Source organism: Malassezia globosa (assembly GCF_000181695.2).
Source record: "Malassezia globosa CBS 7966 chromosome Unknown mgl_sf_9.1, whole genome shotgun sequence".
Lineage (NCBI taxonomy): Eukaryota > Fungi > Basidiomycota > Malasseziomycetes > Malasseziales > Malasseziaceae > Malassezia > Malassezia globosa.
In genome coordinates this window covers 426,196-443,627 of record NW_001849862.1, presented here as the reverse complement: position 1 = coordinate 443,627, position 17,432 = coordinate 426,196, and the positions used below count along the sequence as shown (strand labels likewise).

The 17,432-nt window shown below is 52.0% G+C and overlaps 8 protein-coding genes across 8 annotated transcripts; 4 read left to right on the top strand and 4 right to left on the bottom strand.

Moving 5' to 3' along the window:
* Window positions 1-567: 567 nt before the first annotated feature.
* Window positions 568-1,476, bottom strand: MGL_3553 (uncharacterized protein; the record flags this gene model as incomplete). The annotated part of the gene is made up of 1 exon (XM_001729466.1): window positions 568-1,476. One exon carries the CDS (start codon window positions 1,474-1,476, stop codon window positions 568-570), a length of 909 nt encoding a protein of 302 aa, XP_001729518.1.
* Window positions 1,477-1,773: 297 nt separating this feature from the next.
* MGL_3552 (uncharacterized protein) lies at window positions 1,774-2,910 on the bottom strand (the record flags this gene model as incomplete). Its single annotated transcript, XM_001729465.1, has 1 exon — window positions 1,774-2,910. One exon carries the CDS (start codon window positions 2,908-2,910, stop codon window positions 1,774-1,776), a length of 1,137 nt encoding a protein of 378 aa, XP_001729517.1.
* A 589-nt stretch (window positions 2,911-3,499) lies between these two features.
* Window positions 3,500-4,450, top strand: MGL_3551 (uncharacterized protein; the record flags this gene model as incomplete). Its single annotated transcript, XM_001729464.1, has 1 exon — window positions 3,500-4,450. The coding sequence occupies one exon, from the start codon at window positions 3,500-3,502 to the stop codon at window positions 4,448-4,450; it is 951 nt and encodes a 316-aa protein (XP_001729516.1).
* A 57-nt stretch (window positions 4,451-4,507) lies between these two features.
* On the bottom strand, window positions 4,508-6,277 carry MGL_3550 (uncharacterized protein; the record flags this gene model as incomplete). Its single annotated transcript, XM_001729463.1, has 1 exon — window positions 4,508-6,277. The coding sequence occupies one exon, from the start codon at window positions 6,275-6,277 to the stop codon at window positions 4,508-4,510; it is 1,770 nt and encodes a 589-aa protein (XP_001729515.1).
* A 1,171-nt stretch (window positions 6,278-7,448) lies between these two features.
* Window positions 7,449-9,632, top strand: MGL_3549 (uncharacterized protein; the record flags this gene model as incomplete). The annotated part of the gene is made up of 1 exon (XM_001729462.1): window positions 7,449-9,632. The coding sequence occupies one exon, from the start codon at window positions 7,449-7,451 to the stop codon at window positions 9,630-9,632; it is 2,184 nt and encodes a 727-aa protein (XP_001729514.1).
* A 1,601-nt stretch (window positions 9,633-11,233) lies between these two features.
* On the top strand, window positions 11,234-12,071 carry MGL_3548 (uncharacterized protein; the record flags this gene model as incomplete). Its single annotated transcript, XM_001729461.1, has 2 exons — window positions 11,234-11,891; window positions 11,926-12,071. 2 exons carry the CDS (start codon window positions 11,234-11,236, stop codon window positions 12,069-12,071), a joined length of 804 nt encoding a protein of 267 aa, XP_001729513.1.
* Window positions 12,072-13,280: 1,209 nt separating this feature from the next.
* Window positions 13,281-14,008, bottom strand: MGL_3547 (uncharacterized protein; the record flags this gene model as incomplete). Its single annotated transcript, XM_001729460.1, has 7 exons — window positions 13,281-13,293; window positions 13,329-13,425; window positions 13,479-13,508; window positions 13,551-13,734; window positions 13,802-13,825; window positions 13,875-13,946; window positions 13,985-14,008. The coding sequence occupies 7 exons, from the start codon at window positions 14,006-14,008 to the stop codon at window positions 13,281-13,283; spliced, it is 444 nt and encodes a 147-aa protein (XP_001729512.1).
* Window positions 14,009-14,645: 637 nt separating this feature from the next.
* On the top strand, window positions 14,646-17,429 carry MGL_3546 (uncharacterized protein; the record flags this gene model as incomplete). The annotated part of the gene is made up of 1 exon (XM_001729459.1): window positions 14,646-17,429. The coding sequence occupies one exon, from the start codon at window positions 14,646-14,648 to the stop codon at window positions 17,427-17,429; it is 2,784 nt and encodes a 927-aa protein (XP_001729511.1).
* Between the last annotated feature and the right edge of the window lie 3 nt (window positions 17,430-17,432).

Here is a 17,432-nt window from a genome sequence, read left to right as displayed (position 1 = left end):
GGCAGGCCGTCGATTCTCATACACATTTGGAAGTCCGAATGGTCCTGCATCCAAAAAGTCTAGCTCAACACGGTCTGGTCTCCGCGGCATACGAGTCCACCCCAGCCAAGCGCCTCCAAGAGGATGGAGAACGAATGTCAGTATTACAAGGTGAAACATTCAAGTTCATAGTTTTGTGTGGAGAAGTTGGCGTGCAGAGGGGTACCGAACATACGTCAGATCGTTTTTCATGAAGCACGTGGCCCAACAATGATTGGCGTTTCAAACTCCTAGCACAAAGAGGCAGCCATGGCGCATGTCTACAAAGCAATAGAATAATAATTAGGTAGAGTTCTGTTCAGGTTTTGGTGTGGGCGCATGTTCTTCTGCGACACAAGGAGACTCATTGGAGGCCGCTTGACGTACCCAGGCCTCGACCTGGACTCCTATCAACGACAGGGAGCGCAATGCTTGGATAACCCAGACTGACGGCGGCTGATATTGCGGAAGAAACCAAACTAACAGTGTCAGGCCAAGAAGAAGGATATGGCGCACAAGATGGGCGTTCGCATTCCACTGCGTGGGGTATTAGTAACGTGTGTGAGAGTTTGTGTCACGTAGACGTACATGTTCCCAACGGCCACTTGGAAGGGGTAGATCCTCAGCGTACAAAATAGCTGCCACATCAAGAACAAAAGCAAGCACGAGAACGATCCATGCCCACATTCGCCAGTGCACGCGCGTGCGAACGGCACTCAAGACACGCTTCTGCTGTACCCTCCGAGACATGTGTTCCATGACGCGCGGCAAAGTGCCATGCGGTGAGATGGTAGCGATAGACAACACAAATGCGTGTGCGATATACATGCGCCAGAGACCATAGATTTTGTACATCTGAAAATCCTGGACGGTATGGCAAAACGCACACGCAAGGAATGGTTCCGTGCCCAATACAAGGTATAATTTCTGACATGCGTGAGATTGCAAGCAGCGGGGTATCATACGTACGCGACCTTCCACACTCGAAAGCCGAGTGATTAGCTGTTCCAATATGTCGTTACCGAATGTGTTGCGCCATTGCGCAATCCATGTTGACTGTCCTAGCAGACCATTGGGCTTCAAAGACTCGCGCAAGACCAGTGTAGGCACAGATGTAGGTGCCTGTGAGAGGAGGAAGAGATCACTCGGGTATCCCCACCAAGCATGACGAAATGTCGCCGGTAAAAGTGTAGAAGGAATGAAATGTATGATATGATAGAGAACAGTAACGAACAGGATGGGATATACAATATAGTCCTCGAACGCAGACGAGGTCGGTAAGGCCACTCGCAAGCCGTGCTCAGGCACATGGTCCGTAGCATGCGCGGGGCTGTCTTTATTTTCCTTGTTCATGTTCGAAGCCTCGTGCTTCTTCGCTGCCTCAGGTCGCGGCATCTGGCTTGCAGCGTCAGCTTCAGCTTCAACTCCAGCGGCAGTGGCTGCTTTTGATTCTGGCATGGTAAGAACGCAAACAAGTGGAGGCAAATGCTACAATCGCGGTTGGCGGCACGAGCGTGGGCGTGGAGGTAAGACGTGTTGTATGTGCAAAGAAAGGAGAACAAGGCTGGCACACTTTGTTAGGAGAAACGATAGACTTGCCTATTTCCTATACTACAACAGCAACATCGTTCTCCATTTTGACGTCTGGAAATCAAGTTGGATAGGGACCCAGGTTATGTGGATGGTATGCAAGAGACAAGGATTCGACGCATGCTGGGTGAAAAAAAAATGATGCGTTCATTTATTTGCGATAGTTTATGCATGGTTGGTACTGCTAGTAAGTTCAGGCGGATTCGCATTGAGCTTGTCGTGGAACTGGGCAAGAGGATAACTCTGCTGCTGCTGGTGAGGTGCAAAGTCCTGATCGTGTTCGCTTTGATCAAAGATGAAAGCGTCGGGCGCTTCTTGGTGTGCACCGTGTGAATGAGACAGACGTTCGTAATTCGCGCGCGTACCACTTTCAAGAGACGATGGCAGGTTCATGCTGGGGTCGTCCGACTGCTGGTTGATGTTCAGCAGATACACGCCAATGAACGTGACAAGGAAGCCACCCAGGAGAGATATCACCGGTGCTGTGCTAGTGTTGAAGCCTTGAAAAAGCAGCACAGAAGCAAAGATCGTCGATGTCGTAAACATAACATAGTAGATAGGGTTGACGACGTTCGTCGAGAACTGATCAAGTGCGCGGTTAAAGTAGTTCATCTGAATTAGTATACACAAGACAACCATAAGGCCAAAGCAATACGTCGACAGATGCGTGAGCTGGTTGTGTCCGTTGAACGTGAGGCGAAGAGCCACACCGAATGCCTTGACGCTCATGACGGAGATGGATCCAACAAGAGAGCAGATCGATAGGTATATGACGGGCGTTTGATGGCCATAGCGCGGTACAACACGGACTATCAGAAAAATTGAGAAGGCCGCGACAAAGACACAGTACGTGAGGAATGGCGCACGCATCGCGTAGCTAAGGATCTCGTCGACGGTCTCGATTTCCTTGTCTTCAGGTGCATTTACAACGATGACGATTGTACCGATCAGGCATAGTGCACATCCCAAGATGCCCAGGCGCCCGAGACGCTCTTTCAGGACAAACGACGCCAGCACAGCGCCAACAAGGACACTCAGCGCACCTAGGGGCGTTACGAGAATGGGCGGTGCGAACGTATAGGCAATGAAGTTGGCTACTTCTCCCACAACCATCGTTGCCATGCCGGCCCACCAAATCGGATTGCCTAGGTAGCTCAGACGGTCCGATGCAAGGCCATCACTATCTTCCGCGGCACTCATAAGACCCTTTTTCGTGATGATGAAGCTCGTACCAATTGCGGCACTTGAGCTTACGGCGAGCATGAACCCGATCCACTTGTCCTGATTTAGCGACGACGCCATGGCGGACATAGTCTTTACGTCGCGCGCACGTTTCGTGTCGTGTCGAAAAAAGTTCGAAGGGCTCGGAAGAAATGATGCAGCGGAGGTCCGTCAGCTGATCGGATCTAAATTACTCTCGGTTCTGTTTTTCTTTTGTTGTTGCTTCTTGCTTTTTCGCTTGGCTTGCCAATTGTTTCAAACGTGTGGGATGAGGAAATAAGCAGCAGCCCTTACAGAGTTAGGGTTTGGCACAGTAAATTCTGCCGCTTGAGTGTCGACATGCCAGTCACTTCTTCGCTGGGGTAGTTTTGTATTTTTTTCTCCTACTTGTAGCTGTTCACATGGAGGATCTCTTCCCTGTCCCAAGCCTCAGTGCGGCGCACTCCCTACTCTGGTCGGATGTCAATCGACTCGAGGGGTGGGGGGGGGGGGTTCTCCACTTATGCTTGCTGGGAGGAAAATCGAGGCCGACTATGAAACGAAACGAGCCTACAAGTGGCGGCAGCCATCAAAGAATCGGGGGCCGTGTGGCTTGCCGCAAAGAACCCTAAATTTCCTCGACGCGCTTTTCTTAAAGGACATTTCATTTGTGTTCATCCTGTGACGAAGGATGGATTCAACGAATCCTACGGCGGAACCGTCGAGGCCTACACCATCAGTTGATCACTTAGGACTGAGTCAAGAGCATCACACTATTCTTTCACAGTATGCCAATGGGATTATGACAGCAGAGCTTGTCTCTGCATGGCCGACAATGCGGCCTGTTATCAAGCAGTGTATTCGGACGCATGCCAAAGCCTACGATACCCGCACACTACCGGTCTTGCACAAAGCTGCGCCACTTGCTCAGATGATGCGCGAATCACAAGGCACCGACGAACCACGCTCAGCCGCCTTTGATCTCGTCATGTCGGAACATGAGATCCAGCCCGAGGACTTGCAAGATTTCTACCCTGCACGTACGCCACCACCGTCCGAGACATGGCCATCATGGGACGTCGTCCTCGATGGCCAGGACTTGGAGCGTGTGTGTGAGCACATATGTGCATTTTTGGACGAGTTTGACGAAGCACCTCCTTTTACAATTCAGCGACTCGCCGAGCTCGTCTTGGACCCTGCTAGATACTACCACACTCGGTCCAAATTCTTGGGAGCACTACGACGTGTGTTGTGCGTGACAGGTATGGCTTCTGTACGTGCACAATATGCATGTGCCGAAGATGATGCTCGTCCTTCCCAGCCCGGTGATTTGCCTGCCAACGATTCACTCACAGCAACGTCGACGACCAATCCCTCTTCTAATGAGTCGCCATTTCGCATGCGCACCGGTTCAGATGCACAGTTGTATGCCCCACTCCCATTTCCACTGCCTGCACACGACAGTGAGCCACCCACATCCCCCACGAAACCCAGCTCAGATGCCAAGAGCACCGGGTTACCAGCTGGTCTTGTAGACGAATTTGACTCGTCCAGTCAGCACGGCACCGTCTCAGGCACAATGCACCCACTCTCAGCTACGACGCAAGCCGATATACCAGAGAAACGCCCACGCTCATCATAGCACTATTACATAACATGATACCCTATGCGTGCAAGCGCGACACGTATGTACTTCCTCTTACCAGCGGTTTGGTGGCGGCATGATCACAACCTTTTGTGCCGCATCCTGTGTGGGTGAAGGGTTCGACCCCGTTGTCTCATTCGAGGCCGGCATTTGCCCTGGCGACTCTGGTGATCTCGATAGTACCTGCTTGTGCTCTAGGGATGCCTCCTCATCCGAGTCGAAGGGCGATTCCTTCTCCAGATTCTTTTCATCAAGGCCGCCTGCAGGAGCCTCGTCGACTTGCCCCTGACTGTTATTGGCGCGTTCAGGAAATAATCCCATGCGGCCCAAGACATGCCGGATGACGTGTGGCGTAGCCGCATGCAGTTTAGAATTGAACTCGATCTCATTCGCAGTGCGCTCTGGCGGGTCCGCGTCGAGTCGATGTCCGTCTTGAGGATTCCTGATCTTGTCGAAGAACGACTCGGGGCGATCCGACTCAATGACGTAGTCCTGGATATGAAAGTCACGCTTCCGAAGCATGGTGAAAGGAGTATTTGTGATCCGGGCGTACAACCAACCTAAGAGGATCCGCGTACCACAGGATGCAAGAGTGAATCCCATGCCACCGAGCGGGGCTGCAAGGAAGGCACCAATGACGCTGTAGTCATCAGGATCGCCATACAACCCGTTCGGCAATCCAATCAACTGCCCGCCCTCTATTGCATCGCCGTTGTAGTAGATCGTACCAAACACAAACACAGTGAGGAATCCGCCACAACCACCGACCACGAGATCAAAGCCATTCAACACATCAAGGCGGGGCGCCAAGCCCAAAAACACCGACGGAATCACCGCCAAGCCAGCCAAGTCAGCTACCAGGAACACTTGCAGGATATCAATATCAATAACAGCTAGCGCGACGCAGGGTACATTGAACATGATAAGGATCAATCTGCACCACCAGATGTTGACACGACTTAACAGCAAATCACTCTCGATCACACTGATCATGGCCGACTGAAATGTGTCGTACGCACTTGAGGAGAGCACACCCGTCAACACGAGAACCAGGCCATGTACCCACTTTGGCATGTATAGCAAGGCTCTGAACAAAGCATTGGAGCCGTCATCATAGAGGGAGGTGTCTTCAGTGCTGGTGTTGAGTGGCGGCTGGACATGCGACCAGTAAGCGAGGGGTCCAGCCATGCCCACCAAGAAGCAGATAGCAAATAACGGTATGGTCGCCATGGCCACCGACAGGTACAGACCAGTATTCGTTTTGGAAGCAAACGCACGCTGCCAGAAGCCCTGGTTGAACATTTGCGAAAAAATAATCGAGATTGTTAGAATGTACCAAAGCTCGCCACCGAGTCGATGCGCTCCAAGCATGCCACTATCATGCATTAAATCTTTGTCGATGTCGAGACGCTTGCCAAACATGACGGCACCAATGATAATGAACACAATGACAACGATCGCATTAAAGTTGTCCGTCCACAGGGACGCTTTGAAACCACCATATGTCGTGTAGATCGTCGTCGTGAGCGCAATGATAAGTGGTGGAATCACTTTGCTAATGTCGGGTTGGATTGAGCGGACAATGACGCTGTAAGTGTTCAATTCGACAATCATGAAGCAAAACATGAACCCAATAAACACCATTGCACTGAAAATGCCAATGACCCAGCCAAAGCGACGGCGAACAAATTCCGCAAGGGTGAATCCATCTGGACAGTAATGTCGGATCAATGGACCAAAGAAGGCAAACGCCCAGAGAGGCGCAATTGTCGAGAACGCGTATGCGCCAAGTCCAAATAGACCAGCGCCTGGTACAAGCGTCATCTGTGGATATGCTTGAAGAAGAGACGATGACATAGCTGCAGACGTTAGTACTGACTCACCACATTCAACACCGGCGAGAACGACAGTGACACAGAATTCCCTTCGCGAGCATGATCTCGGTCAGGTGTAAAACAGGGCATCCTTCTTTTGCTCTCTCATGTCCTGTTTAGACGGTATAATCTCAGCCACAGTCTCTAGTCCATGTATTCTGATAAGAATTGCACGGACTTCGTCTGGCTCTCTAACAAGTCCAGCTCAAGACACAGGCACCCGTATCCAAGTCACCACCTAAGACATCCATGCGCAAGCCCAGCGATTTCGGGCAATACACACGGACGGCTCTCGAAGCCAGTGTGAGAACGGTGAGTATGAGTTTAAACCAGGGACTAACGGCATCCCTCTTCGTCGCTTCGTTCTGTGTAGCAAAATATGCCAGTTTCGATTACCGTATCCCTGTCGTATCCACACAAGGTGTCGAACGCGACACTAACCAGAAGCAATCCAATTTAACGCCAAAGGCAACGCTGGAATTTGTCAGAGCTTCAAGTGACCGACGTACCCGGCTGCGTTCGTACGCCACTAATAAATTCACGCTTACTGCGAGTATTAAATCCGGCCCATAAACCCACTAGCATGAATCCACACAGCGTCGAATACACAAGTGCATCTCCTTGGGTCTTGTTCAGGCGACCATATGGGGCGGGGAATGTCGAGGGATCCATCCTAGTAAGGGTATCTCAGGTTGTTCACCGAATGAAAGAAGGTCAAGCCAGGTATTAAGAGGGAATTTTAACAAAGTTTGAAATAAAAGCAGCCCAAGAGTGCAAAACCTACCGGCCGACTAAGGCATGTGTATTTAAAGACCTCGATTTTGTGCCCTTGCCAAAATGAGCTTTAGGTGTATCACCATCCCAATTGATTGGCTACTGTTTGCCTGCTCCCGCCAATGCCCATGTGATTAACCGCTTCTGGGCGCAAAGCCTGAAGCCTCCACTTAATACTCTAGTAGATCAACTCTAAGCACTCTGACAAAGCATGTGTTTCATACTCAAGCTGTCTGTTCTTAACCAACTCTTTTCACCCCACACGAGACGAATCTTCACGTGACACACACGTGCACGATCGACCTTTGACACAACGACGTATCTCGAACGCGGCGACGACGCCACTGATGCCGGCAGCGGGCGTCCCAGCGACATTTCGCACGAGCACGGCGCCCTTGTACCGGCGATATATCGGCTTAGCGGGTACAGGATCTGGCGCTATTCCTACATTGGATGAGCTCATTGAGCTTTCGCAGCATCTTCAATCACTTCGTCAGGATGTCGAGGCACGTGCACGAACATTGGCGGAAGAACGGCGATCCTCAGGCCCACCGAATCCTAAAAAACAACAGCGCGAAACGCAAGTCAAACGCGAAGAAGACTTTTCTCTGGATCATGTGAGGGCCACGGGCTCGCGCAAGACAGAAAGTGAACCTGAGGGCACCGATTGGAGTAATGCTGGTGACATGCGTGCTCGGGGAAATATTAATCGGACGTACGGACGTGCCGGACATCGGCGAAGAAACGGCCTGGGTCGACAGGATGCTAGTGGGAGTGATGCTGATTCTGATCTTGAGAGCGACATCCCTCTGAATGCAATGCAAGCCAAGTCTCGTTCTCAGCCCAAGACAGAGGCTCTTCCATCTGATACCCAGTCACATCCGCTACCACAGCAACAACCATCACTAGGCATCAAGCTGCGGCTTACCAATCCTGAAGATGCATTACGACTACGCTCTGATTCGTCCAGGTCTACACACACTTCTGCTTCAAAGCATGGATCAGACGTTGTTTCTGACCCCAGTCCAGATGCGATTGGAAAGAAAGATTCGGCAGTTACAACGGGAGCAATAATGCTAAAAGCAACTCCTGGAATAGGAGCTGATGCTTCCTCAGCAGCACTGCCTGCTTCCATGACTGGTTCTGCCTCTGAGTTTGGCGAAGGGACCGAGTCCATCTTGAACATGCATGGCGACACATTCCACGATCCAACTACGTTTAGCTGGGATGCTCCAGCAGATATGGCCTCATGTGTAATGCCAAAGCGGGAGCCCATTCGTGAAATTCGTCCATATCCAACGCACCCGTACGATGTACATGAAGATTTTGCGAATACGGACTGGCATGATCGTGAGTCAATGTACTCGGTAGGAAAAGCAGCAGGGACGCCAGCAGCAATGGCAGCGGCAGAAAATTCGACAATGACCTTGTCAGGTGATGCGTCCACTCCGCAGCCACCAGTAAAGGATACTAGCAATCGAAGTCGGTCCACAAAGGAAGCTGCTCAAGTGCCAGCCACAACTTTCTTCAACTATGTCGATGCATTTTTCAAACCCATCACAGAGGATGATCTTGCATGGCTCTCGAGTCGCGCAGATGATCCATCACCCTATGTATTTCCGGAGTTGGGTCTACACTATCGAAAAGTATGGGAAAAAGAAGACGCTGAACTGCAAAGTGTGCTCAAGGCTATGGATGATAGCCTGTCTTCTTCATCGACGCCAGCACCGCATGCACCACCAACAAATGCAACTGAGGCTGGAAACACGGCGGCTACGTCAAAGGATTCGACCTCTGTGACAGATGCTGCAACAGTACCATCGTCCCTAGCGATTGAGGACCTGGTAGATGCAAATATGTACGACCGTGTTACCCGCGGTGGTCCACTGATGGAACGACTTGTATCCTCACTGATGGTACCAGAGAACCCAACTTCAAAAGCAGCTACTGCATCATCTGTCACGGAAGTGACTCCTACAGCTGAAGCGTCATCAGCGGCTGCGATGGAAGAGGAGCGACCCCCGCCTGATGTGCACCAGTCCTTCGCTGAAATGGAGAGTCGAACTAGACGCGCATGTGAATCAATTGGCCTGGTCGAGGCAGGTGTGCCGATTCAGTGGGAAGAGCATGGTGATAGTCTCATTGCGTCGATGCTGCGGCTTGCACAGGAGCGGCTTCGAAGGCAGAGTAAAATGAATGAGGAGCGCAAAGCGAGCCTCTTCAAGGTGGCCAAAGACCGGATGGCTTACCAAGACTATCAGGCATGTCTACAGGCCGTCGAGCGAGAGATCGAAGCTAATTGGACTAAGCGCATGCGGCAGATCAAAGCGAGTGCAGGCAAAAAGCGCAAGCACGATGCTGAGGCTGGGCCTGTCCGACCACAGCTTGCTGAGACCCTGCCAGATGCACTGCAGCGGCGCAAGAAACTCAAGGCCGTTTTTGAGCCGCTCTTTGCCAAAATACCACACGCATGTAAGCCACCGACTCAAAGTATATACCAGAGTGGGGAGAAAGAGACCAGTCAAGACTAGACTGCCACTAGCCCACACGCACTAACAACGCTTCCCCTCCACATACTACATCCTGCGCTCGGTACTCTGGTAGCTGCACCTGCCGTGGGTTTGGCACGCGACGATCGCTATGGTGCCTTGCATGGCCAAGACGGCCGTGCTCCGAGTCGATACCCCATGTCCATATATTTCCTTGGTGTGTGACAGCCGCTGCATTCTGCAGACTTGCACTGATTCGCAGCACTCGCTCACCGCTCGGCAACCATAGCGGTGCCAGCATGGAGCAAGCGTGTCCCGTAGCACCAAATCCTGCTGTGTACAGTATGCCATGCTCTTAACCATGTGTCAGTAACGACGATCAGCTAGATGGGCAAAGGTAGATGCGCATTCTGCTGGCTGCTGCTGTTCAGCGAGTGAGTGCTGAGAGCGCCGATCGTGCAGCGTGCCTGTGGCCAGATGAAGCATGCTCACGAACGACGCTCCAACAAGAGAGTGAAGATAGAGAGGGCCTCATCGTCATGGCTTTTGCTCAGATGGTCCCGATGCTTATGTTGTTGCATGTGCATCCTTCCAGCATGCCATAACAGTGTGGCTCATACGTACCGTCTAAAAGCAAGAGAAAGCTGCCACCCAAGCAAAGGTCACAGATTCCCGGTGGCACGGGAAGAAGGGTGGGCATAGGCAATCTGTCAAGGGAGCTCTTTGACTCTGCAGCTGCGTCAGATCCATACTGGCCGTACTCCGTGTTACCCCACATGAATACACGTCCCCGGCTGGTCAGAACAGCTGAAGTGTCGCCCTGAGCTGAAATACGCGCAATTTGTTCACCATGCTCTAGGTCTAGATGAACAGGCTCAAATTGTGTCAAGTACGGGGCGTTGGTTTGCAATCCTAGCTGGTTGTCCGTGTGCAAACCGCAGGCCCATAGATACTGAGTCTCGGTTCGTGCAGCTGATGCGTGCGGCCCATGAGCTGGCTGCGACGCAAGCACGAGTGTGTGATCCAGTCCTGCGCATACATCATCCACATAGACATCATCGCGGGGAAGCGGGACAGGTTTGAGCTGATATATGTCTGGCGTTGCAGGGCCAAGCCCAATTTGGCCACGTACGTTCGTGCCACACGCGTACAAGGTGCGTTCCGAAGCAGCCAACGAGAAGCCGAGGCCGGCAGCTACAGTGTGGATGCGCTCATTGACGCATAGAGACGAAGTACTGAGCGTTCGTGTACTTTTGGAATGTGTTCCTAGCTGACCATGCCCATTCTGACCCGACGCAAAGATCGTCGTGCCCGTAGGATCCGCAATCAATGCATGAGACACAGACGCAGCGGCCACGGTTCCCAGCGGCCCCAACGGTACACGCTCGAGCCGGCCGTGCGAGATTGACTCTGTATTCCACCGGCCTGCGTAGAGCCATACATGCTCAGCGACTGTGCTCACAGTCCTTACAGCTTTGGCCACAGCGCCCACCTTTGTCCCGGCATGCTTCGTGGCCCACGATAACATGGCGAAATGCTTATATAAGAAATGATGAGAGCCTTGCAAGACATACGCGGCGCGGCAGAACACGGAATTATTCCGCAAAGGTCCTTTCACTTCTCTCTTGCACTTCACGTTCATAATGTTGTACGAAGCGCTGGCTTCGCTTGTGCCTGCCAATGTTGCGCAGCTCACTGGACCGATCCAACATTGGCAGCCAGGTGTGACGCCCATGTCTACGTTGACTTCGGTAACGGTCGCGTCACTTTCCTACGTGGTCGCCGTGCTTGGTGGGCAAGCTATTATGCGACATTTCCCTGCTGTGCCTGGTCACTACCTGAAGGTGCCGTTTTTTTTGCACAACGTGCTGCTGAGTGTAGGAAGTCTGATCTTGCTGCTTTTATACCTGGAGCGGGAGTTTCAGCTTATGGCTAGGTATGGCCTGCACGAAGCCTTTTGCCTGCGGTCGCTGTACTTTGAAGTTGAGATGTTCCATATCATCAACTACTATTTCAAGTACTGGGAATTCCTTGACACATTTTTCCTGGTGATCAAGAAGAAAAAGCTGATGTTTTTGCACGTGTACCACCACATGGCCACGGCAGCACTGTGCTACTCGCAGATCGTGAATGAGACCCCGCTTTCATGGGTTATCATTTGCCTCAACTTGACCGTTCATGTCATTATGTATGGATACTATGCTATGACCTCCATCGGTATCCGATGCCCGTGGAAGAAGATGGTCACATCGAGTCAGATTATCCAATTTGTGATCGACGTGGCCATCTGTACCTATGGAAGTACGTGCAATGTGCTCTGTCTCACTCACATCAGTCTATCATCACTACGTGCCGCAGTTCGCGCCTTGGCTTCCATACGTTGGTTTCTGCTATGGCCGCCCTGCCGCTGCGTTTTCAGGTCTTGCCATCTTGTCGAGCTACCTTTTCTTGTTCATTCTTTGTACGTCCCAATGTTGTTAGCCTAACTCAGTCTACCGCGACACCTACAAAAAACCACAAATCAAGCAGAAAAAGAATTGAGTGGACAAACTTTCTCTTCAGTCAATCGTTTGTAGTCCACATTTACCCAAATGTAGCGGTCGTAAGAGACAATGCAAGTGTCGGGAAACTCTGGCTTCAGCTCCTACAGGTTGGCTCCCTGTCTGGGTGTGCTTAAGCCACAATAAAAGCCCCGATGTCGGTGGTGCTCAAGTTCATTAGCAGCGAAGGATCATGTATGAGGCTTGACATTTCAAAGAGTGGGCTTTAGTATTTCAGGACCTGGAATAGCCGAGGGATGTGAACCCTCCGCCATGAGCCTGGGATTGAATGGGAATTGGTAATACGTATGTCTTGCAATGGGATGGGCAACTACCGCACGGTTACCCCACGCCCTCCGTGAATGTCGAAAGAATCGTTGCGTGTAAGGAATCGAGGTCATTTGTCGAATTTCTCAACATGAAAGCGTTTGGCCCCTTCTTATGAGATTCCCGGGGCGAGTCTGTTCTAATTCTGGACCTCATTTGCGAAATAGCGCATTAGAACGATCTGTAACTTTGAAAATAATTATAAGGTCTGTCTTTGATCGAGAGGTGTCGCTAAATGAAATGAGACATTCATGTATGGTACACCACATTGGATAGGAATAACCTCGTGCTTACAATTGACGTAGTGCTATGTAGCCCGCAAATTGGTCATCCTGATGCGGTTCACTATTGAGGATCCATGATGGGCACCGCGGCAACGCTGCTAGAATTCGAATACATTGCAGATCTAGTTTGACGGCGACAAGAATGTACGCAATCGTCTGCTCGTTCACACACCTTTGGGCGTCTGTCAATGCGGAGCTCCACGGATCTCTAGCATTTATCAACAGCCCTGGCTTACCAGAGGAACTCCTGAGTCAGTATCTTTGCGTAGCGCTCTTTTTTGTGTCACAACATCACGTGTACTTCTTGAGTAGTGCGCTCGTGGAAGATACTAGGGCGCGTGGATCACTAGGATCAGAATGACTTTCGCAATGCCCCAAATTTCTTATTGATGCCAGGCCCCATTTACAGATGGCACACTCTATTGGGCATTTTCTCTCACATACGTAGGACAGATACGTGAAAAAACGAGTACGTTTCTCACTATCGTAGATGCATCACGGAAACACCTATGGGAACAACGCAGCACATGTACGACTTTTTACATAGCATATCTAGATCGTGTCAGAAAGATGACTCTTATACGTACTTCCTCGTCCATTCACGAGCAGTGTTTTCGTAGGCAGCTCGATCAGTCTTGTAAAGGTGCGCAATGTCTGGCACAAGCGGGTCATCCGGGTTCGGGTCTGATATGGTTAGCGTTGCGTGAAGCTACAAATATCGCAATGTGGACACATACCCGTCAGCATCGAACAAATTGAAAGCAACACTGGAAAGCGTTAGAACGTCCCTTAGCTCGCGACACACATACCTTTGGAAATCGTAAGTGCTGGGCTCCATTGATCCCTAAGAATGTCCAAGCAAATGCTGCCGTTCGCATTGATATTGGGGTGGTAGATCTTTGTCGAGAAAGACACCTTCGGTGGCTTGAATGGGTAGTCCGTTGGGAAGGTAATGGACAAGAAAAAGACACCGCCCGAGTATGGCGAGTCGCTCTGCCATTAGTTAGAACACGTCCTATACTTCGAAGCGGCACATGAAGCCGGCTCTTTATTGACATACCGGACCCATAATAGTGGCTTGCCACTGTCGGTGTTAGTCCACACGCATACTACTCGACAAGTGGTAGACGTACCTGGAACATGTTGTCGCCTGTAGGACCGGCGCTGCACGACGACGGCGGGTCACGACCAAGGTCGGCCAATTCCTGTGCAAAGTTAGTGCGCTATGGTTGCATATACATACCTTGCTAATACGTTTCATCGCCATGTTGGAAGAGGTATGTGAAACAAATTTACCTACACGAAAGTGGCAGGTGAGTTTTGCAAATCCAGTTGGAGAGACGGAAAAGAGAAGAACCGTTGAGTGCCGTTGCTTTGGCCGCCACTTGTCAGTCCGACCTGGTCCCCCCACTAATCCACTCAGGGGCCAAGGGGGTCGGACACCCGTGCAAGAAGCTCCGATAATTCGGCCGAGACATTAAGATGATCGGGCGTTAGCCGCCACGGCGTCATTAGCACTCGCGACGACAACGATTCGATCGTGACGGGTGTGTGGCGTTTCAATGCCACCGTCGCCGTTGCATGCTAGCCATGAACGCAATGGAAGCGTGCCATTAATCCGTGAGGGTGGATCGCGCGCTACTCAAGACCATGCGCGTGTCACGGGGAGAGAGCGTGAGTCTGCGCGCAAGACAGGAGCGTCGTCCGCATCCCCTCGAGGCGATGTAGGTCATCTTGCGCCGCGGTGGCGGTCTCGGGGCAATGACCGCATATTTACCAAGGGACGTGAGTGGAATTCGCGAACAGGTGAGACTGAGTGGCCCAGGCACAAACGGGGTCGCCCATATCGTGTGTCGCGTAGCGAGTACGCATACTATGATTATGATCAAGCTGGTCTTGATCAGATGCACCCAAGGCGTTCTTTTTTACAAGAAGAAGAAGCGCATGTAACGGAAGACTTGTATGGGGAGCCAGAAGATAAGCGGCGCCCTGTTGAAAAGCCCGATCCTGACGCCCTGGAGCAGGCAGAAAGTGCATCAAAGCAACCGTTGGCTGCGACTCCAACGACGACGGACAAGGACGAAAAAACTTCAGTCCCCTCTTTCGAAAAGATGTCTAAAGAAATGGTTTCGATGGATGTAACACAGGACACTTCTGCGCGAGAAGGGCCGGGAAAGAGTCCAATACCTCGGTCCCTTGAGTCAGAGACATTGCAACCTGTCGAGAGACCTGACGACGTATCGCGCATTTCAGAGAGTGAATCTTTTAGGCCTCCTACGATGCTTGAACCTATCGTGGACGCCGAACCCATGGATATGTCTGTTGTTTCTGACACACGCAGAAAATCTGACACAAGTCACGCCATGGACGTTACGCCATGTGATGAAACAGAAGAGATGCAGCGCGCAATCCAAGCATTAGTGAAACAGCTTATGATCAAATACCCCTGGTCTGAAAAGGAATCGCATGCTTTGCTCGAACAAAACCATCGGATCGTGGCATCCTTGCGAGTACCAGCTGCTTTGGGTCTGCAGAAATGTGCTGAGCAAGAACCGGGAGTCGCTGCCGGAGAGATCGATGCTTACCTGAAGCAACGAATTCATGAGTGTCAACAGTCCCAAGAAGCTAAACTTACAAGGCTTCGGAATGAATACCGAGCAAAGCACCAGGCATGGGTCAAGTACTGTGAGCGGCTTGATCAAGAGCATGAGCAGCGTGCCATGCATCAGGACGATCCAGCATTGAGCGCGAGTGCCCTGCCTTCAACGTCGACAACGTCATCGTCGGCCACCACTCGCTCGTTCCGACGGGGTGGCATTGGCTCAGGTAGTTTTGGTGACGCTGTGCGGTCGGAAGCAGAATTTCAGGAAATTCTCGCTTCACTCGAGAATGCTGAGATGCAAGATCCCGTCGTCCGTGCAGCACGTACATCTGCTGTCATTCCTGACATGGAGCTAAAGGGTACACCATTTTTTGATGGTGACAATGGGCATGTGGCAGATCCGGTGAGTTTCTATTTTGGTGGGTTTGATCCAGACGTATGGAGTGAGGAAGAACGCGCGACCTTTGCTCGCCGATACGTTTTGTATCCAAAGCAATTCGGTCGCATTGCTGAGAAGCTGCCCCACAAGACGCCGAACCAATGCGTCGCATTTTATTATTTGCACAAACATTTGGAGGGTTACAAGGCGCTGCTCAGTGCACGACACAGGGAGCGGCGCAAAAAGACTAAATCACGACCAAAGAAATCCAAGGGCAGTGCACTGATGGCCGACATAGCAGCAACTCAGCTTGATGCCGAGGATGAAGAGAAACGCTCAGCGACGGGATCGACCAATCCGGTTTCAACAGCTGTGCCGGCGCCAGCACCTACATCGAAGCGGCGCTCGGACGAAGCGGCACCGAAGTCCAAAAAGCCAAGGCCTGCGTCCAAACCACGCCGGGATGCGCCATTGGAGACGGACAAGTCATCTGTGGGTGTGGGTGCTGAAACGGAGTTGGAGCGTGACTTGGCGGCTGCAGAAGCGCTAGAAGCTCTGGCCAGCCTCGCTGCTCCTGTAGCAGCACCAGCACCGGCGCCAATGCCAGAATCAGCCGCGGTCATGCCATCGTCGTCGACGCCAGCACCAGCACAGGCGTCTACGCCCGTGTCTGATCCATCGGCAGCTCCAGCCACAACTGCATCTCCTCCCACAGCATCGACTCTCGCACCAGAACCCAAGAAACGTCGGCCATCAAGAGTGAAAGATAGCGACGAACCTAAAAGCCGTTCACGGGGTCCGCATTGGTCCATGTCGGAGAGGGCCGAGTTCTTGCGACTCCTTGCCATCTATGGGAAAGACTGGAATGCGCTAGCTGCCTCGTTCCCCGCCAAAACGCCAGCACAGACCCGCAATTTTTTTGCGCGGCACGCTAGCGAGAGCAGCCACTTCCAAGAGGCAGCTGGTCTGGCTCAGAAGCATGCGCACATGTCGTGGGAAGACAAGGCCCATGCAGCTGCGGCTTTTGTTCGTCATTGGTACGATTCTTTGCCGGAGGGCTCAGCGAAGGCCTCGATTCTCGGTTGGCCGTCTCCCGGGATGAAGCCTCCATCTCCGCCGCCAAGAGAAATGTCAGCTGCCATCGATGACGAGACGGACGATGAAGACCAATTCTCTGCGGGCACTGAGGGCCCAGGGCATGCACACCCAGTACCACCGCCAGGAATGCTGTACTCAAACGCTACGGTATCGCCGCCTCCCAACATGCTTGCAACCTCTACGCGTTCTCATCCACAGCAACATGCACATGCACATATCCAGGTACCATTGCCCCATGCTCAGACTCCACAAACAGCTTTTTCCGGTGCATCGCAGCCCCAGCAAGTACCACCGCCGCTAGGCGCCGAAACTCATTGGTCGCCAGTGGCGCAACCCATGATGGGCTTTTCATATCCCAACTACTCGGCGCCACCACGACCCACCCACACGCCCTCTCCAGCCTCGTCCATGTACTACCGAGAGCCTAATGCTGCGCCATATGGTGCTGCGCCCATGCCACCGCCGATGAGCATGTATAACTATCCCATGCCTCCCAAATATGCCCCTCATGACTCGATGTATGCGCCATCACCGGCGTCTCGTTTGCCCATGCGATCTGCACCCAACATGGGCTATTTCCATCCTCGGCCAGATCGCTGGCATGGCTAATTT